Source organism: Malus sylvestris, chromosome 17 (assembly GCF_916048215.2).
Source record: "Malus sylvestris chromosome 17, drMalSylv7.2, whole genome shotgun sequence".
In the NCBI taxonomy this organism is placed as follows: Eukaryota; Viridiplantae; Streptophyta; class Magnoliopsida; order Rosales; family Rosaceae; genus Malus; species Malus sylvestris.
The window spans coordinates 4,934,540-4,958,414 of NC_062276.1; the positions used below are offsets into that span (position 1 = coordinate 4,934,540).

The following is a 23,875-nucleotide window of genomic DNA, read 5'->3' on the forward strand; positions in this document are numbered from 1 at the left end:
TGGTGTTGAGTATACTGGCCAGACAGACAGAGGTACTCGAAACCCTAGAGTGCTGGAGTGATCAAGCCATTCAGCAACGGCCCATTACAAATGAGACCTTCCAAAAGGTGAGCCATTTAATTGTTCTTGTAGACCTGGGTAGTTTTTTTCGGTAGTAAAGGAATGGCTTTCTGTCCAATCAGCGTTGGCAAGCAAGTAAAGATCTCTGTACCTTAGATAGCCAATCAAGTAAATAGACTCGGTGTTAGACGTCTCATTCAATAGAGGCCCTCAACCTCTCAACCTAAATTCCTTGCCAATTAGAGCTAATAAAATTTGTTGCTATTATATAGTTTTGTATCGACTAAATTAACGAGTTTTTTGTTTTTGTTTTTTTAATAGCACTGCTCATCATATCGGTCATCGTCTCTAGAGAACATTATTACTTGATCCTGTACTATATGTAAAACTAATACGTTGATTGAAACTAAGCTATCTCTGCACAGTGACATTTAAGATTGGTCTGCAATAAGATTACTAAATTAAAGGGGATACTCTTATTCTCTACAAAGGTAAAAATGTCCCAGTAACAATATTGTTAGAATGTCCCTAACACAATGAACGTTTTGATGGTAGGAATTATAATGTATACTTTAAAAAGCTAAATATTAGTAAGATTTCTGTAATTAATTCAAACTCTGCCCTCGTTTTTCTTTCTCATTTTCTCTTATAACTAACTTTCATTGACATATTATAACTTAATTAACTTCTTCATATTTCACTTGGAATCTGTGTGATAGTTTTAGCCTACATTGTCGCATTTGTGTAATTAAAAATAATATGTTAGGGACACCAAATTTATATATGCACTCAAGCCTGAAGATAACACTAACCTACCTAAACAATCAAGTCTTGCGACCTCACCGTCTCAATGTCGTGTCGTCGCACCACTTGATAATGAGTTTCGATCTTATATATTTCTAGTACTCACAACCGGATGTAAACAAATCTTCTCTTTATATAAATTTGGCTAAATAGCCAAAATGGTCTCTGAGATTTGCATAACTCATCACTTTGGTCCCTAACATTTCAAATCGATAAAAGTGGTTCCTGAGATTGTCTACCATCCATCATTTTGGTCATTCCGTTAAAAACTCCGTTAAGTGTTTCGGAGCTCTTGGCCGGAAGTTTGGGCAATTTTTAAAGCTTCGTAACTCAATCGTTTCTTAACCAAATTCGACCCATAATATATCAAAATGAAGATAGGAAAGTGTAGAATAAGATTATACCTATTTGGAAGTCCAATGGCGGCCGGAGATGGTCCGAAAATAGCCTCAGAGTTGACTGGTCAAAGGGAAAACTGGAAAACTCGCCGGAAACTGGGTAAACTTTAAACGTTCATAACTTCTTCAATACTCAATGAAATCAAGTGACTCAAAACGAAAATCATACTTCTCGACGAGACGAAGAGAATGGTACATTTTTCGATAGCTAACTCACAGTGGTTTGGCCGGAAAATGGCTCAAAAGTGGCTAACTCGAGACTAAGACAGCCACTTTCGAGCCGTTTTCTGGCCAAAACACAGCGAGTTAGCTGTCAAAAAAGGTACCATTCTTTTCGTCCCGTCGAGAAGTATGATTTTCGTTTTTGAATCACTTGATTTCGTTGAGTATTGAAGAAGTTATGAACGTTTAAAGTTTACCCAGTTTCCGGCGAGTTTTCCAGTTTTTCTTCGGACCAGTCAACTTTGAGGCTATTTTCCGGCTATCTCCGGCAGCCATTGGGCTTTCAAATATGTATAATCGTATTCTACACTTTACTATCTTCATTTTGATATATTATGGGTCGAATTTGGTTAAGAAACAATTGAGTTACGAAGCTTTGAAAATTGTCCAAACTTCCGGCCAAGAGCTCCGGGACACTTAACAGAGTTTGTAACGGAATGACCAAAATGATGGATGGTGGACAATCTCAGGGACTACTTTTATCGATTTGAAATGTTAGAGACCAAAGTGATGAGTTATGCAAATCTCAAGGACCATTTTGGCTATTTAGCCTATAAATTTCGATTCACAGAAACATACTTCAAGTGCATCGACTAATAATTCAAAATTGTTATATAAAAGTTTAGCCATGGTCTTAAATAAGGAGCAATTTTATTTCGACATAGCCATGGTTGGTACCAATATAAGAAGATTATATAAAATTTCAATAGTTTTACTGGGCTTCGTGTCTGGCTAAAAGTTATTCTCTTCCTTTTATAATATAGACTCTATTAGAATTGATATAGCCCAAAAATGCCATACTCATATAATTGAGATCAGTTGTCTGCGATATAGGGCAGCAACGTGTGAAGGTGGGCGATGGCGATGGTTTTTTCTGCAGCTTTTTTAATTAGGTTTAAACTGTTTTTTTTTTCTTTCTAGAAGGATTTAATAAGTCCAGATTAGTATATATGCTGGTGGCAAGTTTAGTGTTTAGCATTGCCCTTAAAAAATAGAATGATTCAGTATCTAGAAAAAAAAATGAACTTTTCCCTTCAAATAGTGGTAGAATACTTAATTACTTATCAATCTTTTCTTCTAGTTGGGAAAAAAAGGCGAGACGGGCAAAACTCAAAAGACATGCTGGTTGGGAAAAACTGAAAAGTGGAACGAGTAATATATTGCAGGTAGATTCAGAAGGTTTGTTTTTTTTTTGGTCGAAGTAGATTCAGAAGGTTGAGCGTGATGACTCAAGAGGTGAAAGAAAACTTGTGTCTGGAATCCAGGGACCATTTATTGGGGCAAACGCCCTTCATTGTCAGTTTGTAAACATATAGCTCTGTACATACTGTGCCCGATCTTGAGATGCCCGCCAGTACTGCTTGTTTTTGAGCTCTTTGCACACAGAGATGAAAACCCTAAAAGTCTTTCTGTCCTGTCTCTTTCTTCCCCTGCAGAAGAAGCAGTGAAGGGCCTCCCTCTGTTTAATTTTCTCCTCTCTCAAACACATACACAGGCTGCAGTGTTATTCGATCTGTGAATATGCAAAATAACTATGTATGCAGTGCAGCTCTAGTTGAATCCCAACAGAAAACTCTTCCGCTGAGACTTCCAAAGTAATTAGGGTTTTTTAAGCTTAGGGGGAAAAACTAGGGTTGTGAAGTTTCTTGTTAGTGTTCTCACTTAACTTCTGGGATAATTAACTAGGGTTTTTTAAGTTCTGGGAAAATAAAATTAGCCAACGCCATAATGGTGCAACTCGGGTTTTGGAGTTCTAAGATCACGATTACGTCTTCAAATAGGAAATATACCTAATCGTTCTGAGTTAAAGCACTAATATTTGACATTTAAGGACTAAAAAGAAACAATTGAGAAAGAACCTTGCATACGTGTCTATAGATCATCGAGAAGATCATTACTTTCAATGATTTAATAACTTGGTTTTGTTGAAAAGAGCAATGCAAATTTCGTTATGGCTGGGTAGGGTGTCAGCTGCTATGTCATCAAGTCTTCAATTACTTCGTGCATATCTCTCTGCAAGAAAAAGTTGTGTGGTCCTATTCGTACTCACTACTCAGTGGATCTTTTAAAAGAAAACGCATGTATTGGTCCCTCACATCTTAGGCAGCTTCTCATTGTTCGAAGTACCTATCATACACATGCTAATGCTTAGAGTTATAGACCACAAATTTTTGTACCCCATGGTAAAGCCAAGTGGATATATATATATATATATATATATATATATTTCTAATAAAAAATTGATCTTCATATATATGAAATCTGCTTGTATGTAGAACAGTTGGCTAATGATTGAGGAACAGCTTGATAATCGTAGTTCATTAACGGCAAAAATTATTTTTAGATTTGGGTTCGAACTTTAATTTGACACATAATACGTCCCTTCAATATAAAAAATGATGAGGTCCTAACTCACATATATTCCGTAACATATGAGTATTTTGCCCTCAAATTCTATTGTTAGGTAAAAAGGATTTTAATTTCATTGATATTTTCTTGAATTTTGTCGTCTTTGTTTTTCACATGATGTTCTAAGGCGTTGCTTGATTTTCCTTTACATATTATACACTGAGTCACTTGTCCATCTATTTTCTTCTCCTTATCCTCCCTTATAGTTCAAATGTGTACGCTTTTTTTTTCAAGAAACCTCGATATTTATTGAGTTGGAAAAAAATTCCACCTAGACAAACGATCGAGAACATAAACTTTATTCCTCATGGTTCAATTGGAGACCATATAGAAAAATAAGAAAAAAGAAAAATACATGAAAAGATGGGCATAAAAACAAAGCGGGGATAGTTTAAGTGTGTGATGCAATTAGAGAGAAAAGGGATAAATAGTTATATATATAGTTAGGCTGCATATGAATATGTCAATTCCAATGATTGATTAATTGGAATCATTTATTTTTGAAGTGTACTCACACAACCTAACATATATATGTGATCGAGTCATTGTTAAAATTGGACCACACATCTTGAGTATTTGGACGTGGGAGGAAAACTTCAGCTTACTATAAGGCTTTGTCCACATGAACATGTTCATCTTCCTTGGTACTTTAGGCGTGCATGTGAAAGGGATATATCTAAAACCTTTAATTTGTTAATTGTCGATAAAGCAACACTCACCACTTTCGAATGTGCAACATCCATATGGTCCCCAATTGAAATTTCCTAATTTTGTATTTCATGTATATAATCATATGTTGCTCACAAGACGTGTCATATCTAATGTGATTTTAGCAGCTAGCTGGAGATTTTAAGATTATTAGCCCTCCTAAACTAATTGTTATTGTGACGACGATTGTTTAACCTTATGCATGCGTGATGAGAAAAATGATGACATATCGACTAAGTTGATGGTGAGAGTGCCACGTGGCAGGGTATGTACCACTGCTTTATCTTTCCTTGTGGCATGGTCGGTGGAATTCCGGCGCCCTCCTTTTCCTTTCAACTTGCTCTCTACTTCTTCTTCTTGAACAAGTTTATTCTCATCTTCTCCACATACTTGCAGAATCATTTAATCTTCAAAAGTACAGGCGGCTGCTTGGTTGGTTTTAGTAGTTCTCTACCAAACTCACAAAGTCAATTTAGCTGAGAAATTCAAAACCATATATACCTTTCTGTGTAGTGCTGTATATCATCAAGCACCAAAATCTATCTGCAAAACAAGAAGCAGAAAATGTTCACTTTAATGTAAGTTGGGTCAATTTCAAGTAAGTAGTTCAAAATCATCACCATATGCTGGTTGGGTAACCCTAGAGTACTTCATAATTATTAAATAATTAGCATCATATACCTAGCTTTATATTTGTTGCTTTACTTTGATTCGATTAACATATGTATGCGAGACAAGTGAACTTCGGATTCCTAGAATAAATATTTCAATAGCTTGTGAATTTTGAGATTCTTTTGAATTTTGTTCATGAAACAATTCATGAAAGCTGTATATATATTAGGTTTTTTATTTTGTGGATCATCATACAGACATGTCATAGATATTAGCTTAGCAGCAAACACTTTTTTTTGTTGATTTATTTTCTTTATAATTCATTTCTTTCATGATTGTTGGTGTAGCAGATCATGATAAAAAAAAAGAAAGCACATGAAGAAGAGAAGCATATCATGATTAATTCGTGAAGTTTGTCATCGCAAATAGAATAGAAATCTGGGTGTTGAGCTGAAATGATGAACCAATGACGAGAGGGTTCATAACAGCATAAGATGATTAAGAGTCCCATTACTGAAGCAGATTTGCAAGAAGCAGGAGCTGGCAGTTCAAGTCGTGATGACGAAGCCAATAAAGTTTCATCAAACCCTAATTTATCTCGTCCATCAACTCCATGGCTAAGGTTGAAGGACCCAAGGATTGTGCGTGTGTCCCGAGCTTTTGGAGGGAAGGACAGGCATAGCAAGGTTTGCACCATAAGAGGACTTCGAGATCGGCGGGTGAGGCTATCGGTACCTACTGCAATCCAATTGTATGATCTTCAAGAAAGGCTTGGTCTTAACCAGCCTAGCAAGGTTGTCGATTGGTTGCTTGATGCCGCAAAGCATGAAATCGATGAACTTCCTCCGCTGCCAATGCCATCACCTGGGAGTTTTGGTCTAAATCATCCATCATTAGGGCTCACTTCATCTCATGGTGACCAAACCAATGCTCATGCTCAGTTATCTCATAATCATAGTGGAGAAGGCCCTAGCAGTGGAATAGATAGATCAAATTTTTGGCCTACTGATTCGGATGCTCTTTGGCGAGCAAAGTCGAAAGAAATTGTAAGAGCCACAAGAAATGAGGACGAGGGAAATCAGAAAGATAATCTTGGAATATCAGATGATCAAGAACAAGCAGGCAATAATGTTGATGGTAATTCATCAAACACGTTCTTGAGAAGTAATACCAACCCTCCATTCTTTCCAGGTCTTCTGAATAGTTCTACGAATATGCCTTATGCTTATCATAATTGGGATCATTCTCATCAGACTTCAAATTTTCCACTATCTCAATTAGGAAGCCATGGATTCCAATCCCAAACTACAGATCTCCACAATTTCCTTAATGTTCTCTCGTTGCCATCCACATTGTCTTTATCAACGACACAATCTTATTTTCCTTCGCATAACACAGCGGCTACAGGAGAGCTGGATCCAAGACAATTCAACCACTTGCAAATGCTAAACTCTAGTAGTAGTACTAGTACTTCACAAAACCTATTGCCCAATTTTCTTTCTACACCAGCTCTATACCCTAGTAGCCAAACTCTGAGAGCACCCCATTTGAGTATGGTGACTAAGCTTGTGCATTCTTCAGACAACAATGGCAGTGGTCATCACCCAAATAAAAATCAGGAGCCTCCGTCTCGATGATGCGTAGCTGATGCTTTTAATTCAAAGACTCATGAAAGCCTAAGCTTGCTTTATGTCTCAGATTGGTCGTCTTTTGTAAATGGGAGCTAGGTTTAGTGCAGACAAAGGTACAAACACACATCGTACTTTACCGGGTTTAGTCGGTTTACTTAATGTCCATTTCAGATTAAAGATACCACATATGATTTGATTTCCTACTTAATTTTGGTTTATATTATGCGACATTTGCATTTAAATTAAAGTAAAAAGAAAGAGTTTTCGAGCATAAATTTGATTGAAGCATTGTTAATGGTGTGAAGCTACATCGTACATTCATTATTCATTTTTAATTGAATCTTGTTAGTTAGATTTCGGGGTGTATGCTACGTTGTTAGTTAGAGACAAATACGTTTTTTATAACTAATTTATATGCCAATGGGAATGTGCGCCATGGCATTCTCTCCTTGGAAATGGTCTTATACAACTTCATGAGATTGTTCTCTGTAACTATCATTAATTTTTCTCTCTAACTAGCTAGCAACTGCAAACAAAGATTATTTACCAAAAAAAAAAAAATAACTGCAAACAAAGATTTAAAACCCGAGAGAGAGAGAGAGAGAGAGAGATTGTAGGAGGTGTGACCTGAAATGTGTCTAAGCTTGCTTTCTTTTTAATTTCTGCTAGACATCAGGCAGGACTGCAAACATGAAAGGATGGAGTGAATGTAATAGTGTACGTTATTACCTGTTGAATAGGCTTCTGAAGAGAAGGAGGTAAAGTGAGAGAGAGAGATTGTAGGAGGTGTGACCTGAAATGTGTCTAAGCTTGCTTTCTTTTTAATTTCTGCTAGACATCAGGCAGGACTGCAAACATGAAAGGATGGAGTGAATGTAATAGTGTACGTTATTACCAGTTGAATAGGCTTCTGAAGAGAAGGAGGTAAAGTAAGTACGAAGATAGCAGCCTGCAGGCTTTAATTAATTAACGACCTAGAGTGAGGCGCATTATGAGAGGGATAGTTGAGAGCATAGCTAGTGTCAAAATCACATACACAAGATCCAACAACATAATTATATATATGTATGCTAGTTATATAGCTAAGGGTTATGAGTGTTTTGTGTTGATTATTACCTATATGTTGGAGTACTAGTGCAGATAATTTGAATCTGGTATTAAAAGAATATCAATTTTAATTTTAGTTACTTATACATATTGTTATTATCGCATACTGTCTTTGTTTTTTGTTGTAAGCGACTGAAGTGGTGTGCTTGAATATAACCAGTTTATATTTAACCCCATCTTGGTAGTTTCTAGTCCACCGTCAAGAAACAAGTAAAGTCCTTAACATGCAAGGCATTAATAAGAACCAAACTTGGCACAATCCTTTATAAAAGAAGTTTTATTACTTGTGGTGCAAGAACTCAATATACATACAATCTGTTCTAAAAACCTTTCTGTTGGCAGAAGCCAACGTACGTTTGATAATCAACAAACCAAAAGATTCACTAAGCCTCTTCAAAGGTCAAATTGTGAAGCCTATATATACCAACTGAGAAGGCATTTCCCTTTCTACAATACACTCGTGTATGAGATGCACTAGTGTTTGAACGGCTAGATTGAGATTGTCAAAATCCAAAGAAAGTAGAGAAAGAAAAAGGGTATGCATAAACCATTCCATTTCTACAATAACTTGTGTATGAGATGCAGTGTCTGAACGGTTAGATTAAAATTCTCAAAATCGAACTATTCAATGCACTAGAATATAGGATCCACGGGTGCATTGTAGAATTTTCACCATAACACGATATACATGTTTGTGTATGAATTGGTTAGTTAAGATAAAGGCCTTCATCACGAGTGGATGAGCAGTACTGCAAGTAGTTAGAACTGCAAAAGCTTTATGTGTTGCCTCCCTGATTAATTTGTTTTACATCGATATCATAGTTCAGTACTTTACAGGAGGTGCAGGACAGTGGTAGCACTGCTCCATGCAGATGTCGCATGATAACCAAGAAAAGAGGATTTACCAAACAAAACAAATAAAATTACAAAACCTAGAGAAGTGAAGTCGATCTGGTCATTTCTGGCAAAGCAGTAGTAAAAGAAAAATAACTCGTACTTCCCGTTCTTTCTGTTCTTTCTATAGTTCCCGTGAATCCAAAACCATTCATACTTTTTGATCTTGTTTCGTCAATCTCGCGTCACTGGTCGTCAAGTTTTGATTTGTTTTTTTTCTTTTATCATAGTTCACATCTTTCTACCCTAGTAGTGTTGGTGAGAATTTGAAGGCAAAATTGCAGTTTTTCCTCGGTACAACATGCATTGAGTGTCATTCCACAATTGACCGTCTTAGAACAAATTCAACCTTTTAATCCAACAATTTAAAAAACGTTGGCACTTAGTGCTTGTAGGTACCGAAAAAAAATCAACAAAATTGGCTTTATTAACAATTGTTCAAACGACTTAAAATTGGTGGCTAATGATTCCGGAATTTGATCCAACTAGCTTACAAAAACGTCAGCACTTAGTGCGTGTGGCTTTATCAACAATCAGAGCACAAATTAGTCGATGATCAAATGAGTTATGAATTTATTAAAATGATTTCCGCACTCATCTTTCTTTATCCTATATTTTTGGTTGACAGGTTGAATAAATAACAAAAACGATGAGAAAGAACGCAGGAGGATAAAATGAGAGCGAAAATTAGTACTCAATTTATTTAATGGCAGCTTTTTATGAGTAAAAACAAGTAATTAGAAAACTCATCAACAAGAACGAAACTCATAAAAAAACGACAAGTCGTACAAAAGCCTCTCTCTCCCTCTCTCTCTCCCGTTCGATTCCCTTCTTCTCGTTCGCAAGTATTGACAAACTTGAAAGCTCCCAAACTCCCATTCAAGATTCAACGTCCCTCTCGATCCAGAGGTTTTTCTAGGGTTTAGCCCAATCCCAAACTTCAACCTCTCTCTTTTTTTTGCTTTTGCTCGTTCGCAAATCGGATCGAATGGTGGTACGAGAGCCGCCGTATCTCTGAGCTCAGCCTCTGCTCGCCGGTGATTCTATTGGATCGTAAAAGCGTGGATTTCACCGGTAAGCCTCCGCCTCAAAGTTTCGCTCTTTCTTTCGCTTCCGCCTATTTTTCAACTCCGTTGGTTTGATTTCAATTCCTAGTTAGAAGTTTCAGGGTTTGCTTTTCTGCTCGAGAAAGCTCCAGAAAATTAAGCTTTGATCCATTTGGTTTCTTTATCTATTTCCAATTTTTTAAATAATTTGCAACGGCTGGTAGTTCCATTGATTGAAAGCTCCCTTTTGCTGAGAAAAGATTTCCTAAACGAAACGAAAAAAAAAGTCAAATCTTTGTATCAGGACCAGCTCAGTGAAGTTCTTTTTCCATTTTTCGTATTTGTATTCGGGTTTTCTTGTCTGTGTAGGGATAAGTTTTTTCCTATTTTGAATCTTATGTTGTTTTTACTTGCATTTTCGTAGGGAAAGACGGAGGCATCGATGATTTATTGCGGGTAGATAATGTGGGTTTAAGAGGACTTTCACCAAGAATGTTGGTTTTGAATGTACTGCTTTGGGTGGCCTGATATGAGGGGTTGAATATGACCAATGGGGGTGGGGAGAGTGGAAGAGAGCATGAACAACACAATAGAATGCAGAGCATATCGAGCGGTGATGAATTTGCAAAATCAATTGCGAAGATTGCTGTAGTGCAAGTATGTGAGATAGTGGGGTTTCAGACATTCCAGTTGTCTGCTCTCGAAACACTCTCTGATGTTGCTGTTCAGTACATTCATAACATCGGGAAGACTGCGCATTTATATGCTAATTTAGCTGGAAGAGTGGAATGTAATGTTTTTGATATCATTCAAGGGTTGGAAGATTTGGGCGTGGTGCAGGGATTTATAGGTGCTTCAGACGTTGATCATTGTCTTGCAAGTTCGGGGACGGTTAGGGAAATTGCTCAGTATGTTGCTGAAACTGAGCATATTCCATTTGCCTACTCTATTCCTCATTTCCCACTTGTTAAGGACCGAAAGCTGACTCCTAGTTTTTGGCAAAGAGGGGTAGAGACGCCTGGAGAGCATATACCTAGTTGGTTGCCTGCTTTTCCTGAATCCCATACATATGCTCAGTCACCAATATCCAATGAGAGAGCTATAGAACCTCACACTGACATGATTGAGCAAGAAAAACAACAGAGAAATGTGGAGCGGTCTCTGTACAATTTGCAGCGGAGGCTTTTATGCAATGGGTTGGAGGGACCTTCTGTTGGCCCTGAAGATGCTGATAAGGCAAAACAAGCAAGAGAAAGTAACCCTTTTCTTGCTACACCTCTGCAATATGGGGAGACAGAAATATCTCATGTTGCTCTTCCAGCTAAACTTTCAAGTGAAGCCACAGCACGAATTGTTGTTGCTGAGAACCATGTCCTGAATCAGTCTTCACTGCTGGAGGCCTTTGCTCCAGCTATTGAAGCAGTGAAGAGTGGATCGTGTGAATCAGAGGAGGGGGGAAAAGAGATTCTTTTGAGCAGGAGACCAATTGTGCAATTTAAGGTTGGAACCGCGAAGAAGTCCTTTGATACTAGGTTTCATTTGAGCCCACAAAACAAGGGTTTTCAGAAAACTGATTCCTGGTTTGAAAGAGAAAATGGGAAGGATGTAAAGAAAAGGAGGGCTGAGAAGATTCTGAAGGATTCCATGGAAAACCAAGAGGAGCTTGCTGAGTTGTAAATTAGGTTGTTTTTCGACTAGAATTCGTACACTTGTTTTAGGATACTAGCAGTGGAAGCGGGCTCGCATGGTGTTGTCTGCATCTGGACATTGTAGAATGGATATTACACAATTCTGGAGGGAATTTTCCCACTTTAACAAGTTTAAAGGTATGTTAGTGTCAGTTGCAGTGATACACCCAGTTAATGATTATTTCTAATTCAAATTCTTTTGTTTTCGTTATTTAGTGGTTCTACTCTGAATGCGCGCACAAGTATTATTCCTCATCTGTTGTGTACTTTGTTGCTATATCAATATGTAAACGGAAGAGAGTCAAATTTATGTTTAGTTTCATAATTATAGACTAATAAAAGGTTAATGTGTTTTCCAGTTCAATAAATTGTGCATAACTGGAACAAGAAATTGGAAGGGAAATATGCATACACCATAATTGTATTATAGATCTATGCCCTCTATCAAAGGTTTACATGTTAGAGAATAGCTGAAATTTTACCAGTAGTTATTTGTGGCTTTACAGAAGATAAAACTAAAGGATTATTGTGAAATGTATATAAAATACTCCCCCCTCTCCTGTTCTTTCCAACCAAAGCTGGAAAAGAAAAACAAAAGAAGAAAAGGACATCAAGGAAACAATTAAGACTTGGAACAATTCTTTTAGAAGAAAAAAATCAATGTTATCAACTGCTCCTTCTTGGCAAGCCTGCAATGCCTACCAGACTGATTCTGCAAACCAGCTACGTCACCACCGCTCAAAACTTCAGAAATGATGCTTAACAAACTACCTTCCTCGTCATCCAAGCGGCCAGTATGAGTTTTTGAAATCAATGTTAGCACAGCCCCTTCCCAGGAAACAGTTGCCTGCAATGCCCACCAGACCAACCATGCAGGCTAATTGAATCACCATTCACAATTTCATTTATCAAATCTTTAAAGATCAATCGCTCAACATCCAACACTACACCTGGAATTTCACTGTCACACTCTGTCCAATTCTTTGCTTGATCCGTGAAATCTTCCAACAAGATGTTTCTCAAACTTTCATCCTCGTCATCCAGGCTGCCATTCAAGTTCTTTGTTTGTAGCTGATCAACCTCTGAACACAATTCTTTCAGAAGCTGCTGGCTTCTTGGTTTCCAATCTGCCAGCTTGTGTGGTGGGAACCACTGCTTCAAAGAATCTTCCACCACTAGTTTTTGAACAAGGAATTCATTAATGACCTCAAATACTAGTTTTCTTTGAAGTTTCTCATCAGGTTTGGGCTGGAGATCAGAAGGCATTGTATTTGTTCTGATATCTTCCAGTGCAAGGAACAAATTAGGGTTGATCAGGTGGTCTGATGTGTGGAGCTCACTGGTTGTCCAGGGAGATTCGAGATATTCCAGAATACCTGATGCCAGCAATATTTCTGAAATGTACATGTGGTCTGGATTTGTACTGTCACAGAGGGGACCAGTGATGGGGTCCTCATGTGTCCTGCTCATGCATCGATGATTCTGAATCAGGTTCTCTAATCTTTTATGATCAATTTCTGCCCCAGGACTGGGCATTGTGTTGTTGGATAACAGAGATTGGTTCATTGGGTCATACCCTGCTATATCCAGAATTTGTGCTTCATCGTCTGCAGCAAGAAATTTGAGGAAATTTAGTATAAACGAGTCTTGCATTCTATACCACATATAAGGGATCAGTTGCACAAGAACTATACCTTTGAAGGCATTTGATATCTTCTTCACTGGAGATGGTGAGTCATCCCGGTAGAATGTAGAATCAAGAACAGAGACAGGGCTTGGTCGTTCAGAGGAAGCTTTCCTAGTTTCTGCCGTTGACCTATCATCAATCAACCCCACTGCTGGGTGCTGTGGGAAAGAAAACAGAACATCTGTCAACCCAGATAAGAAATAACTTACAGGAATGAATGAGAAGTGGGACACCCTTACCTTTATTTTTTGGTTATGCTGCTGGAAATGCGTGCCTGTGATCCTATCTGATTCGTGAACGCTTGTGGCTGTGTCTGTGTGCGAGGTCAAGCTGATGGTGCTTCCAGATTGCTGTGAAGTGGAATCATCGTGATGACTCATCCCTCTCATCTTGGTGCTAGTCTCCCTCAGTTGCGCATTACTTTGATGCAAACTGGGTGTCTTATGCCCAAGTTTTCTACCTGGGGTGGTTGCTTCTAATGGCTGCCTGGTGTGTTGTCTTCTGGTCATGCTTGAATTCAATGATGGCGTGCTTGGAGGAGATTGCTTCTCCAATCCAAGTCTTCTCTGTTGCATTTTCGGGCTAGTGATTTTTGAACTCCTACTTGAGCTGATGACTTGTTCTTCACTCATAGTTTGCGATGCCTTTGGTTTTTGTGCAGATTTCAAAGTTCTTGCGTTAGAATTATCATCAATGGAATGAAGGTATCGATTGAAAGGATCTCTGACATGACTGTTCCTTGGTGTCGGATCTTTGGCTGTATTATTGTCGACCAATCCCTTTCTGTTATCACCAGGGTCACTAGTCCGAAGCTTCCGAAGACCTAACATGTCATTCATGGAATCCACCATGGAAGCAGAGCTGTGGATTTTATCAACGAGTTTAGCTGGTTTCATTATGACGATGGGTGATTTATAGCTCTTTGGAGATTGGGAACCCTTGGCCGTGGCAGGAACTGATATGTTACTTTGTAGATTTCTCTGGCTTGCTTTTACTGTGCTGTCAGAGGAAATGCTTTCGTTGCTTATTGGAGATGCAAAATTTAAGGCGTGATCCTTTCTTGTATCTGTCATTCCTTTCGTCTTCTGCATCGCTTCAAGTATTTGTTTAAGAGCTCTGAGATCCTTTCCTGATTTTTTAAATTCAAGATCTGCTAGCCTTTTCTCCATTTCACCATATACTGAAGATGATGAGTTTGGAGCTTTTGTCGGTTCTTCTTGATGCTTGAAAGCGGATCGTTGAGAACCTTTGCTTCTATGCGGCTGCCTCCAAGGAGCTGTTTCTACTGGAAACTTAGAATTCGAGGTGGGCTTCATGACCGAATCAGTACTTCTCCTCTGGGGTGAGCTGAAGTCTTTCTTGGTATTCGCAAGGAGTATTCCGGAAAAAATATCTTGCTTGTTTTCAGTGGTTGCTCTTGATGATCTTGAGAAGGGATCAGATCTATCAGATGTGCCAGTATTAATCAGCCTTAATGGACTATCAGTGGTTGACACGGAATCTGATAGATCCAGTCCCATCAACTTTGCAACTACATTAGACGGTCTTTTAGCGCTTCCAGGTTCATGCTGCAGGTCAAGCATTTTGTTGCTGTTCCCATATTCTCTCTGCAGATCCTTGATGAAGTAATTTGCTTTTGTTTCTGGGTTACAACCCCTCCTTATGGAACGTTCTTTGCTGTCCAAAGAAAGCCTTGGGACTTCTTTGAGTTTTACGGTGGATTTTGATGCATCGCGCGACTCTCTTCCATCATAAGAGAACCTCCGAGCATCTTTTGGTACAAAACGTGTACCACCATCCTTCTCTTCATTTGAACTCCAAGGTGCGACCCGAAGCTTTCCAGGAACTTGAAATGACTCGTTACCACCAGAAAACCTTGTCTTGGTGGATTTTATTGGTGAAGGCCTCGGGGAGTCTATGTACTTCAATGCATGACCGGCTCCATCTTTAGATGCAGGTTTAACTGAAATGCCACGGGCTTCTCTGTACATTGAGTCTTTGACAAGATCTTGCAGATCAACAGATCTCCGGCGTATGTGCATCAAAACATTTGGTTGGTTCAGAGATAGGTCCCGAGCGTGTTTGTCGTTGGAAATGGCTTGGCCGGACAAAGATGGTTCTTGCTCAGCTGCCTTTTGATGTTCAAGAGACGAAAAGCTAGATGAACACGAAGAAGAAGCAACAGTGGTTTTCGATGATTCTGTGGAGTTTCGTTGTTTCTCTTTCACCGCCTTTTTTCGAATTTTTTCCTGCAAATTCCAAAATGCATGTAATGAATGTTTCTCTTTAATCTAATCAAAAGATTGAGAGTCAGGCTTCTAATTAAACTTTAAGTCCGCTAATGTGAAGTGCTGAATTCTTACGGTAGCTTTCTGCACTGTTCTTGGTTCTACTGCGTGGTTGCAATTCTCACCTGAAAAAAACAAAAAGTAAAAACATATAAATAATGATACATGTATTATGAAACTATAAATGCATATTAATAAAAAGAAAAATAAACATGTTATTAACAATTAGCTCAACGTTTAAGTAATAATTTTAATTTATAAAATTTAGTTTTCCGAGCATTATCTTTCTGTAAAAATATTTATTACTTAAATTTGATCAAATTCAAAGTCTTTACATTCATGAGCTGATGTAAATCATTCGCAAAAGGAAATAGCAAATCAATAAGAATCCAACTTCTCCTCATTTACAAAACCAATGGATTTTTTATTTTTTACTAAAAGCACTTTTTCTAGAACTGCTTTGAGCTTAACTGCACTTCCAAGCAAATGGTAGAAATAAGAAATACCTGGAGGGAGTCTCTTGTGGTTCTGGCCATTGATACGCCTGCCGGCGAGGAAATGGTGGCGATCAAAGAGCTGAAAAATTCCACTCATGCACCCAATTTGCTTATGGAGATCCCGGTTCTCATCCTTTAGAGAATGCAGAATCTTTGCAGACATTCTTCACTTCCACCTCCTTCCCCTATTGCTTTACAAACCCACCAGCTCACACCTTTGAAACTTCCATTTCTGCAAATTCCGGGCAGCAAAACGCTTATAAATAATTGGTTTCAAGAATTTTACACGACCCCAAAAAACATGCAGTTTCAAAAACGATACTGATTTTCTGTCTAGCCAAAAACAACAGATTTTTGTCTGAGTTTTGCTCGAGTCACCATTCTTCTAGCTAGTTACATAAACGGCATTGAGTTTTTTTCTCACTATATATTAATAATCTTCTTTTTCTTGGATTTTCTCTAAAATTTTTGTATAGAACAAAAAGGAGAGAATAAGAGAGCAAGAATATGTAAGAAAAAAACATGTTAATTGATCAGAAAAAAGTCCCTTACCTATGGAATATATAAAAATAAATGAAATTTTTGGGTTTCACAGAACAAGGGAGACAATATTCGACTGCAAAACCAAAAGGAACAAAAGAGACATATGGGAAGGGAGGGACCCAACACTCAACAATCACCCACAGCAGCCCCACCTTCCAAGGAGTTGTAAGGAGTAAGGAGGATGACTACTATCTATCAAAGAATACTAGTGCGCTGGCCAGAGCAGACGGATTAAGTTCGGCAGACCCAAGAAGAAATGTCTTTTTATTTTTTCTTATCTTTTGGGTTTTCTCACACAGCACAAAAGAATAACTTGTCCTTTGGCTCTCTCTAGGGAAGGCAGGCATACACACACACACACACACACACATAAGAGGGTTTGTGGTTGTATTTATTATATATGCTGTGCTCGATATCAGTTTGGCAAAGAATGAGAATTGGTGATTACCTTTTATATTATATCATGAGAGAGAAGTTTTTTGTGTCATTAAATTAATATTATAGTTTAATCTAAATTATCGGGAAAAGAATTCAAATTTAAGTACATAAGAGCATACTGTTTTAACTAATTTAACTACTCTTTATCAAAGAGCGAAATTCGAGTTTAAGTGCATACAATGAGAACACGATACTTTTGCTAATGTGATCACACCTAAATTTGTAGAAAGAGGCAGGATTTTAGAAACAAATTAAAATGAGAATTGCAGCTAGGATTATTTAAAGAAAATGACACAGTTTTCAGAACTTATAATTTAAAAAACATAAGAATTGGGATCTCAACCCTCTTAATTAAGTAATTCTTCAATGTTAGTTTTTCTCTATTAAAAGCAATTAGAAATCATAAGTTAAGAAACAAGTGCCATATTGGGTAAGAATTAGTGCTTGTACAAGTGAGTCATTTACATTTAAAACCCCTAATAAAGAGAATTACGGTAATAAGATATGAGGAAGGAGAGGGTGGGAAAGAGGTTGGAGAGATCGATGTGAATCGGTGGGTCAGATCACAGATGTGGTTTGTTCAATTTTTCTCCCCACTTCCATGTGTGTGGGTCTGGAAGGGCAGGACCTGTATCTACATAAGCATGTGGATTTGTCAGATGGTGGAAGAAATAAGAAAGTGGATTAATGTACTGGAAAGCAGCTTGCCAAGCCTAATAAAACCACATTTCCAGCCATTTCCCTAGCCAATTTACCAAGCTATCCTCCTCTGGATAATCTGAAACCCCTTGATGTTTCAATGACAACTTGACATAGGAAACTACAAATTAAGTGAAGGATAAGTTGGTGTTTGACCTCTTGAACTATTATTTTAATTGATATTAACCTTTAAATTATTTTTTTGGTAAATTAACTCTAAGAACTATTTGACATTAGCCAATTAATTCCTCTGACCATCAGATTTTGGTGAAATATCAATCACTGTGCCGTCAAATACTGACACAACTTTACCCTCAAGAGCGAATCACATACAGGTCACAAGTCAGTATTTAGCGACAAAGTGGATGAAATTTATTGAATTTGACGATGAGAGATTAATTGACTAATTTCAAATATAACAAAAAAAAATAGTCTAGATAGTTAATTTCAACTTGAGTAATAGTTCATGAAATCAAACGGCAATTTACTCAAATATTGAATACCATGTCACTTAATTTTTAGCTTCAATCAATAATCATTAAAGAAAATTAGATAATTATTGAATGGGATCTAAAAATTCTATGTAGCGAAGTATTAAATACTCCAGAATATTGTAATGCATCGTCACAAATTAAGTTAGAATTGTCATAAACAACTATATAATTCTTTTGATTATTACCACAAGGCCATTTTTACCATCATTCATGTCTTACAACATAGTTAGAATACAATTATTTGCACCACTTTGTTTGGCTGCTGAACAATTAGCGGGAACTCCTGCTAAATAGCCATATTGACTGCTAAGCGGTTTGACAAATATTCACTTCTTTTTTTCTTCTTTTAAAAATTATGCAATATTGAAAATATCATGAGCAGCCACATCAAGCTCCTGCTAATTGTTCCGCAGCCAATCAAGGTTCTTATTTGCATAATGATCATAAAATTCGAAGTTTCAAGTTCCTGTTTTAGTCAATTTATAACTTTATGCTGAAACCTGTTAGCAAGATCAGTACTGCAACTTTAAAGCATAAATCGATCAATAAGTTTTTGGGCGTTTTAACTTTAAGCTGTAGTCTCCAAAAGAGTGGTCCAATATATACGTTGTTTTTTTTAAAGGACCAATTGGTGGCCAAGTCACGACAGTTTACTTTTTCGGAAGTTGAAAACACTCACAGAGACATTTCAACTTCTAATCCATATGCGTTGATAAAAGTCATAAAAATTTTTTAAGCAGACATGCATACATCCTCAAGCCGCTGGACCACTAGTTTCCCAGGATTGTGCGGAAAAGACGCACGTTTCAGTGCTTATACTGCTTTGAGTCATCGAGTCGAGTCCCTTGTAAAAATGCATATTTTCTGTTTGAAGTTTACATTGGCACATGCATGGTACTTGCTGATGTATATGTTACAGGAGAAAGAAGAAGGTCCATGGACATATTATTGATGGAAATGGAAAAGAAATATAACTCTAGTTTTTTCGAAAATGACATGATCTTTGGCGCTACTATACCCAAACCTACCTTACATTATAGACTTATTTTTAGCTACACTACGAGGAACTCGATTTTAATCTCATTTTACTCCTTGTAACTCAAAGTTGTCATTTTACTCCCTAAAACTCAAAATTTGCTCCACTTTGCCACTTAGACCTCGATTTTGATCTCATTTTGCCCCTGAAACTTGAAAGTCGTTTTTATAAAACTCAAAATTCGCTTCACATTGCCTTAGATCTGTTAATTTCTTATATTTGTTTGATTTGGATGGGACAGGCTAATCAATTTCTTTTTTATTGTTTTCATATCTTCAATTTCTTTTAAACTTAATAATCTCTGATTGTTGAATATGTTAACGCATAATGGAGATTTATAATCAAATTTATTACACACGTGACATAGTCTTATTGGATGTTGGATCTCATACATATATATATATATATATATCAGGAGGCAACCTATAAGTTTCAGGGAGAAGAAAGAGTACAAGTCAAAGTGGAACAGTTTCAGGGAGTGAAGTGGTGACTTTTGAGTTACAAGGGGCAAAGTGAGCTCAAAATAGAGGTTGTAGCTAGAAATAAACCAACACTATACTATTAGTAAGAATGGTAGCTTTCAAAGTAAAACTACACTTTGGCCTTTAGACTCGCTTCAGCGACCAATATATATAGAGGTGTGCTATCCACATACATTTTTTTACTTCTTACATATCCCTTGTTAATTTTTGTTTGTTGATCTTCTTTAATTCATTTGATCCGACGGCCGAAAACTGAAAAGGTGTGAAAGAAGAAAAAAAGAGTGTGTGGATATCACACCCATATATATAGAGTCCGTCTACCATACCTTAATAAAAAAAAAAAGATATCGGTACAATTTAATTTAAACGACAAACTGTAATGCAATAACAATATTCAACTAAAATATAAAATATACGCAATATATAAATATATATATATATATTGGATAAACTTAAAAACATGTTCATCTCCTCAGCCTTATGTCATCTATTATGTACTGGATCAAACCTTATCTCAGGATTGTGCTCTCTCGCGCATGAACATGATTATTTTCACAACTGCGATAAAACGTCATTTACTTTTCTTAATGCATTTTTATGTGAATCTAATGGTTTAATTTCAAAATTTCCCTTATCGAGTTCTTGATAAATTTATTCAAGACAACATATAAACAACGAAATTAATGGGGGCTGTATGTGTCATAAAAAAATGGGGGCAATATGTTATGTAATCTTCTGGCGTTGAAGGTGCTTGTATTCATCCAAATGAAGATCGTATCTACCTTCTGCACGTTTTGGAAACCCTAGCTAGATGCCTAGATACGTGTAGGTCTGAAAGTACTACATAGAACATATTTAGGGCCGTCTCTAAGATTTTGGGAGCCATGTGAAAAATTTATAAAAGTGCCCATTCTTAAGATAGTTTTTTTTCTTCAGAAAAAGTAAGACAATGTACTGATGCTAGAAAGCAATATTTTAAATCAAAACAAACTTAAGAGTCACTGATTGTAAATTTATAAATGTCATTAAATAATAAGTAAAAAGAGTTACAAACATAACCTTCACTTATTAATTAAAATCACTTCAATCTTAAACAAGTAAACAAGAAAAAAAAAGCTTCAAAAACTCTAACTTCAAAGTTTCACTTCAACATATAGCATTATTATATCATAGAATTGAAAAAAAAACTCATTTTTAGGGTGTTGTTATTAGCACTTCAAATACCTAATTGTACACTCCAAATTTTTATATTTAGCAAGAAAAAAATTTACACTTACAAGGAGTCACAATGAAATTTTAAAGTGCTAATAAAAACAATTCTTACATATAAATTTTAGATGGAAATTTTTTTGAGGCCCTGTGTTATCACATCTTTCGCTTCTCCTCAACGCCCCCTCTAAACACATTATACACAGTTTTGTAAATATGTGTTGGACCACCCCTCTTTTGCTAATATGTACAAACTTAAGCTACTGCAGTCTGCAGCCATATACTTTGCTGTACGTGTTGGCATTGTGAAGAAAAATAACAAATAAGGTTGTAAAAAAAACAAACAAGTAGAAATGAAAAAAAAGGAACATTCTTGTGGATTCACTTATTCGGACATGCTTTTCCAATCAGCCATAAATCATAGAAATCTTTGTACACCTTTCTCTATCTGTCAGCTGATGCATTAACATGATGGCATTATAATTTTCTACATATGGACCTAATAAATATGTTGAACAAAATTTACAAGTACGAATCAAACGTTTACTCTCGTTGGATTATTGTGTGCAATTAGGCACATCTTTTAGAAAAGAGACAAATAATTGCTATTCATGCATTAAAGTGTAAACCCTAGCAATGTACAAAGTAGTGTTCTCGGTCGAGGCGCAGTATACTGGATATTATGCCGACGTATTTCGATTAGAAACTCCCTCATCTAAATTTTCCTTTTCCATTTTTCTTAATGCTTTATTATTTTTTGCAAAACGATAGCGTTAATGGGTTAAATAATGTTAGAGGATGAGGCAAATCGGTGGAAATCGAACCTATGCATGTTTATGCGTTTATTTCTGATTAGGTGCATGCACACAGCGCACGTTTTTGGTTAATTAAAATCGTGGTCTATATAGTAAAAGTGAGGACGCATTTAATAACCATTTTGTTTTATGTTTTCAATTTTTAATTTTTCTTTTTAGATATGAGAAAGGCATATATATGGGGAAAATGATGATGAAGAAGCGTGATGGAGAGAAGGAAAGAAAAAAGGAAGAAAAGATGAAAACAAAATCTTAAATATGCAAACAATTTAAAATAGTTTTTTATGTTTTTAGTTTTCATTTTGTGTGGTTTTCCTTGTATATTTCTTCTATATCTCTAAAGATGAAAACAAAATCTTGAATATGCAAACAATTTAAAATAGTTTTTTATGTTTTTAGTTTTCATTTTGTGTGGCTTTCCTTGTATATTTCTTCTATATCTCTCCCACCATCTTTTACCCACTCTTGTTTGTCCCTCACGTGTTTATTTTTCTCTTTATCACTAACACTAAAAATGAAAACAAAAAACTAAATAACTATCAAACAGACCTTAAATATTTAAGTAAATATTGATGTGGTCCTGGAAACCTAATACTGATTTTTTATGGTTTAATAGTGCTGTCTTTATTTGATACGATTTTGAGGTTACAACATGAAGAAAAGATACAAACCACACTAACTACAAATGGTAGCATTATCTTGACTAACCACTACTGGGATTAAACTAATCAGTGACTCAAACCTAAACCTAATGAATTAATCCATACAAAAGAAGTCGCATCGATGATAATCTCCATACAATATAAGCAAATTAATTAAGCGTTGTCACAAGGGCACGTGCTTTCTTCAACATGGAGTACGGATATAGTATGAGTCCTTAAAAGCTCGGATTTGACCCCTTAAACGAGCTAGGTGTGCGGAATATTATTAGCAATTAATTAATTAATTAAGAGTTGTAAAACGTCGAAGCTTAAAAAATTCAGAATAATATAAAACTAAAACGCCATGCAAAATTTCCTGGCTGCTTCATTGAATATGCCAAAGGTTCGAAATTAGTAGGAAAGTTGGCAGCCCTAATTGAATTGAAGATGATTCGATTCGTCAATGGAAACAATAGCTGTCTCTCCTGTCTCCAAATGGGAAAAATAGTTATTATGCAATTGGACTCCAATAGTAGACTATTTAAATTCGTCGATTTCGATTTAGTATGATTGATTCGATAGTTATTATTCAATTGGACTCCAATAGTAGACTATTTAAATTCGTTGATTTCGACGATTGATTCGATAGTTATTATTCAATTGGACTCCAATAGTAGACTATTTAAATTCGTCGATTTCGATTTAGTACGATGGATTCGATTTTTCGACTTCAAATCAGTTAGATTCGATTCTTTTACTCCGGTTCAAATCGATTAAAAGTTAACAATGCTAATTATTTAATTAAGCGGATTAACACACGTGCCAAATATTAGAGAAAAAAATATGTATGAGACACTAAAATGGGGACAGCCTAAGAGATCTGTACTTTTGGACACTTTCTTTTCCTTTTAAAAAGTTGAAGTGGTAGTGGAATAACAATGAGCATAATTCCGTTTTTACTAGATAATGGCAGAAAACTTATTCAATTGATGACTTCAATTGGAATTTTACAATCTTTAAGGGTTTAAATTTAGGAGTATCCAACACAAAATTTTAATAGATTCATATATATATATATATGTGTGTGTGTGTATTCAATTACAATTTGATTTAAAAAAAAAATTAAAGGTAATAATTTGAATGAAATTGAAGTGGTTTCATAGTGTATACCCAACCTTTCCAATTGAGATTTGAAAAATACACCCAAAATTCAAATAAAATATGTGAAAGTCCATTAAAATTCCATCAAACTTCTTGCATTTTTTTAAATTCTTCAAAACCCCATTTAAATACGCCTAATTAAAACTTTCTTGGCAAAAAGTGAGAACTCTTCGAAGTCATCGATTACTCCAACCTTTTTAAACCAAAAGCACATCTTACCTAATTAAGTATCGAAATATTAACGCTTAAGTCATCACTAACTTTTAGTTTTTGCTTCTTCCTAATGCCAGAGATCTACCTTTTTTG

General features: G+C 36.3%; 3 protein-coding genes across 8 annotated transcripts; 2 read left to right on the top strand and 1 right to left on the bottom strand.

Annotated features, from left to right (window-relative positions):
* The first annotated feature begins 4,922 nt into the window (after positions 1-4,922).
* On the top strand, positions 4,923-7,119 carry LOC126610311 (transcription factor TCP13-like). Of its 4 annotated transcripts, none has more exons than XM_050278354.1 (2): positions 4,923-5,199; positions 5,561-7,119. In XM_050278354.1, exon 2 carries the CDS (start codon positions 5,708-5,710, stop codon positions 6,848-6,850), a length of 1,143 nt encoding a protein of 380 aa, XP_050134311.1. In that variant the 5' UTR covers positions 4,923-5,199; positions 5,561-5,707; the 3' UTR covers positions 6,851-7,119. The 4 variants fall into 4 exon arrangements, with proteins under 4 accessions (XP_050134311.1, XP_050134314.1, XP_050134312.1 ...); XM_050278357.1 differs by having other exon boundaries at positions 5,564-7,119; XM_050278355.1 differs by having other exon boundaries at positions 4,923-5,179.
* A 2,525-nt stretch (positions 7,120-9,644) lies between these two features.
* Positions 9,645-11,790, top strand: LOC126610313 (transcription initiation factor TFIID subunit 8-like). Its single transcript, XM_050278359.1, has 2 exons — positions 9,645-9,919; positions 10,316-11,790. Exon 2 carries the CDS (start codon positions 10,435-10,437, stop codon positions 11,566-11,568), a length of 1,134 nt encoding a protein of 377 aa, XP_050134316.1. The 5' UTR covers positions 9,645-9,919; positions 10,316-10,434; the 3' UTR covers positions 11,569-11,790.
* Positions 11,791-11,970: 180 nt separating this feature from the next.
* Positions 11,971-16,986, bottom strand: LOC126610301 (protein LONGIFOLIA 1-like). 3 transcript variants are annotated; one of them, XM_050278321.1, is made up of 6 exons: positions 16,604-16,984; positions 16,061-16,283; positions 15,630-15,679; positions 13,506-15,515; positions 13,274-13,424; positions 11,971-13,186 (listed from the first exon to the last, which is right to left on the bottom strand). In XM_050278321.1, exons 2-6 carry the CDS (start codon positions 16,212-16,214, stop codon positions 12,396-12,398), a joined length of 3,156 nt encoding a protein of 1,051 aa, XP_050134278.1. In that variant the 5' UTR covers positions 16,215-16,283; positions 16,604-16,984; the 3' UTR covers positions 11,971-12,395. The 3 variants fall into 3 exon arrangements, with proteins under 3 accessions (XP_050134278.1, XP_050134277.1, XP_050134276.1); XM_050278320.1 differs by having other exon boundaries at positions 13,274-15,515; positions 16,747-16,986; XM_050278319.1 differs by having other exon boundaries at positions 13,274-15,515; positions 16,604-16,986.
* Between the last annotated feature and the right edge of the window lie 6,889 nt (positions 16,987-23,875).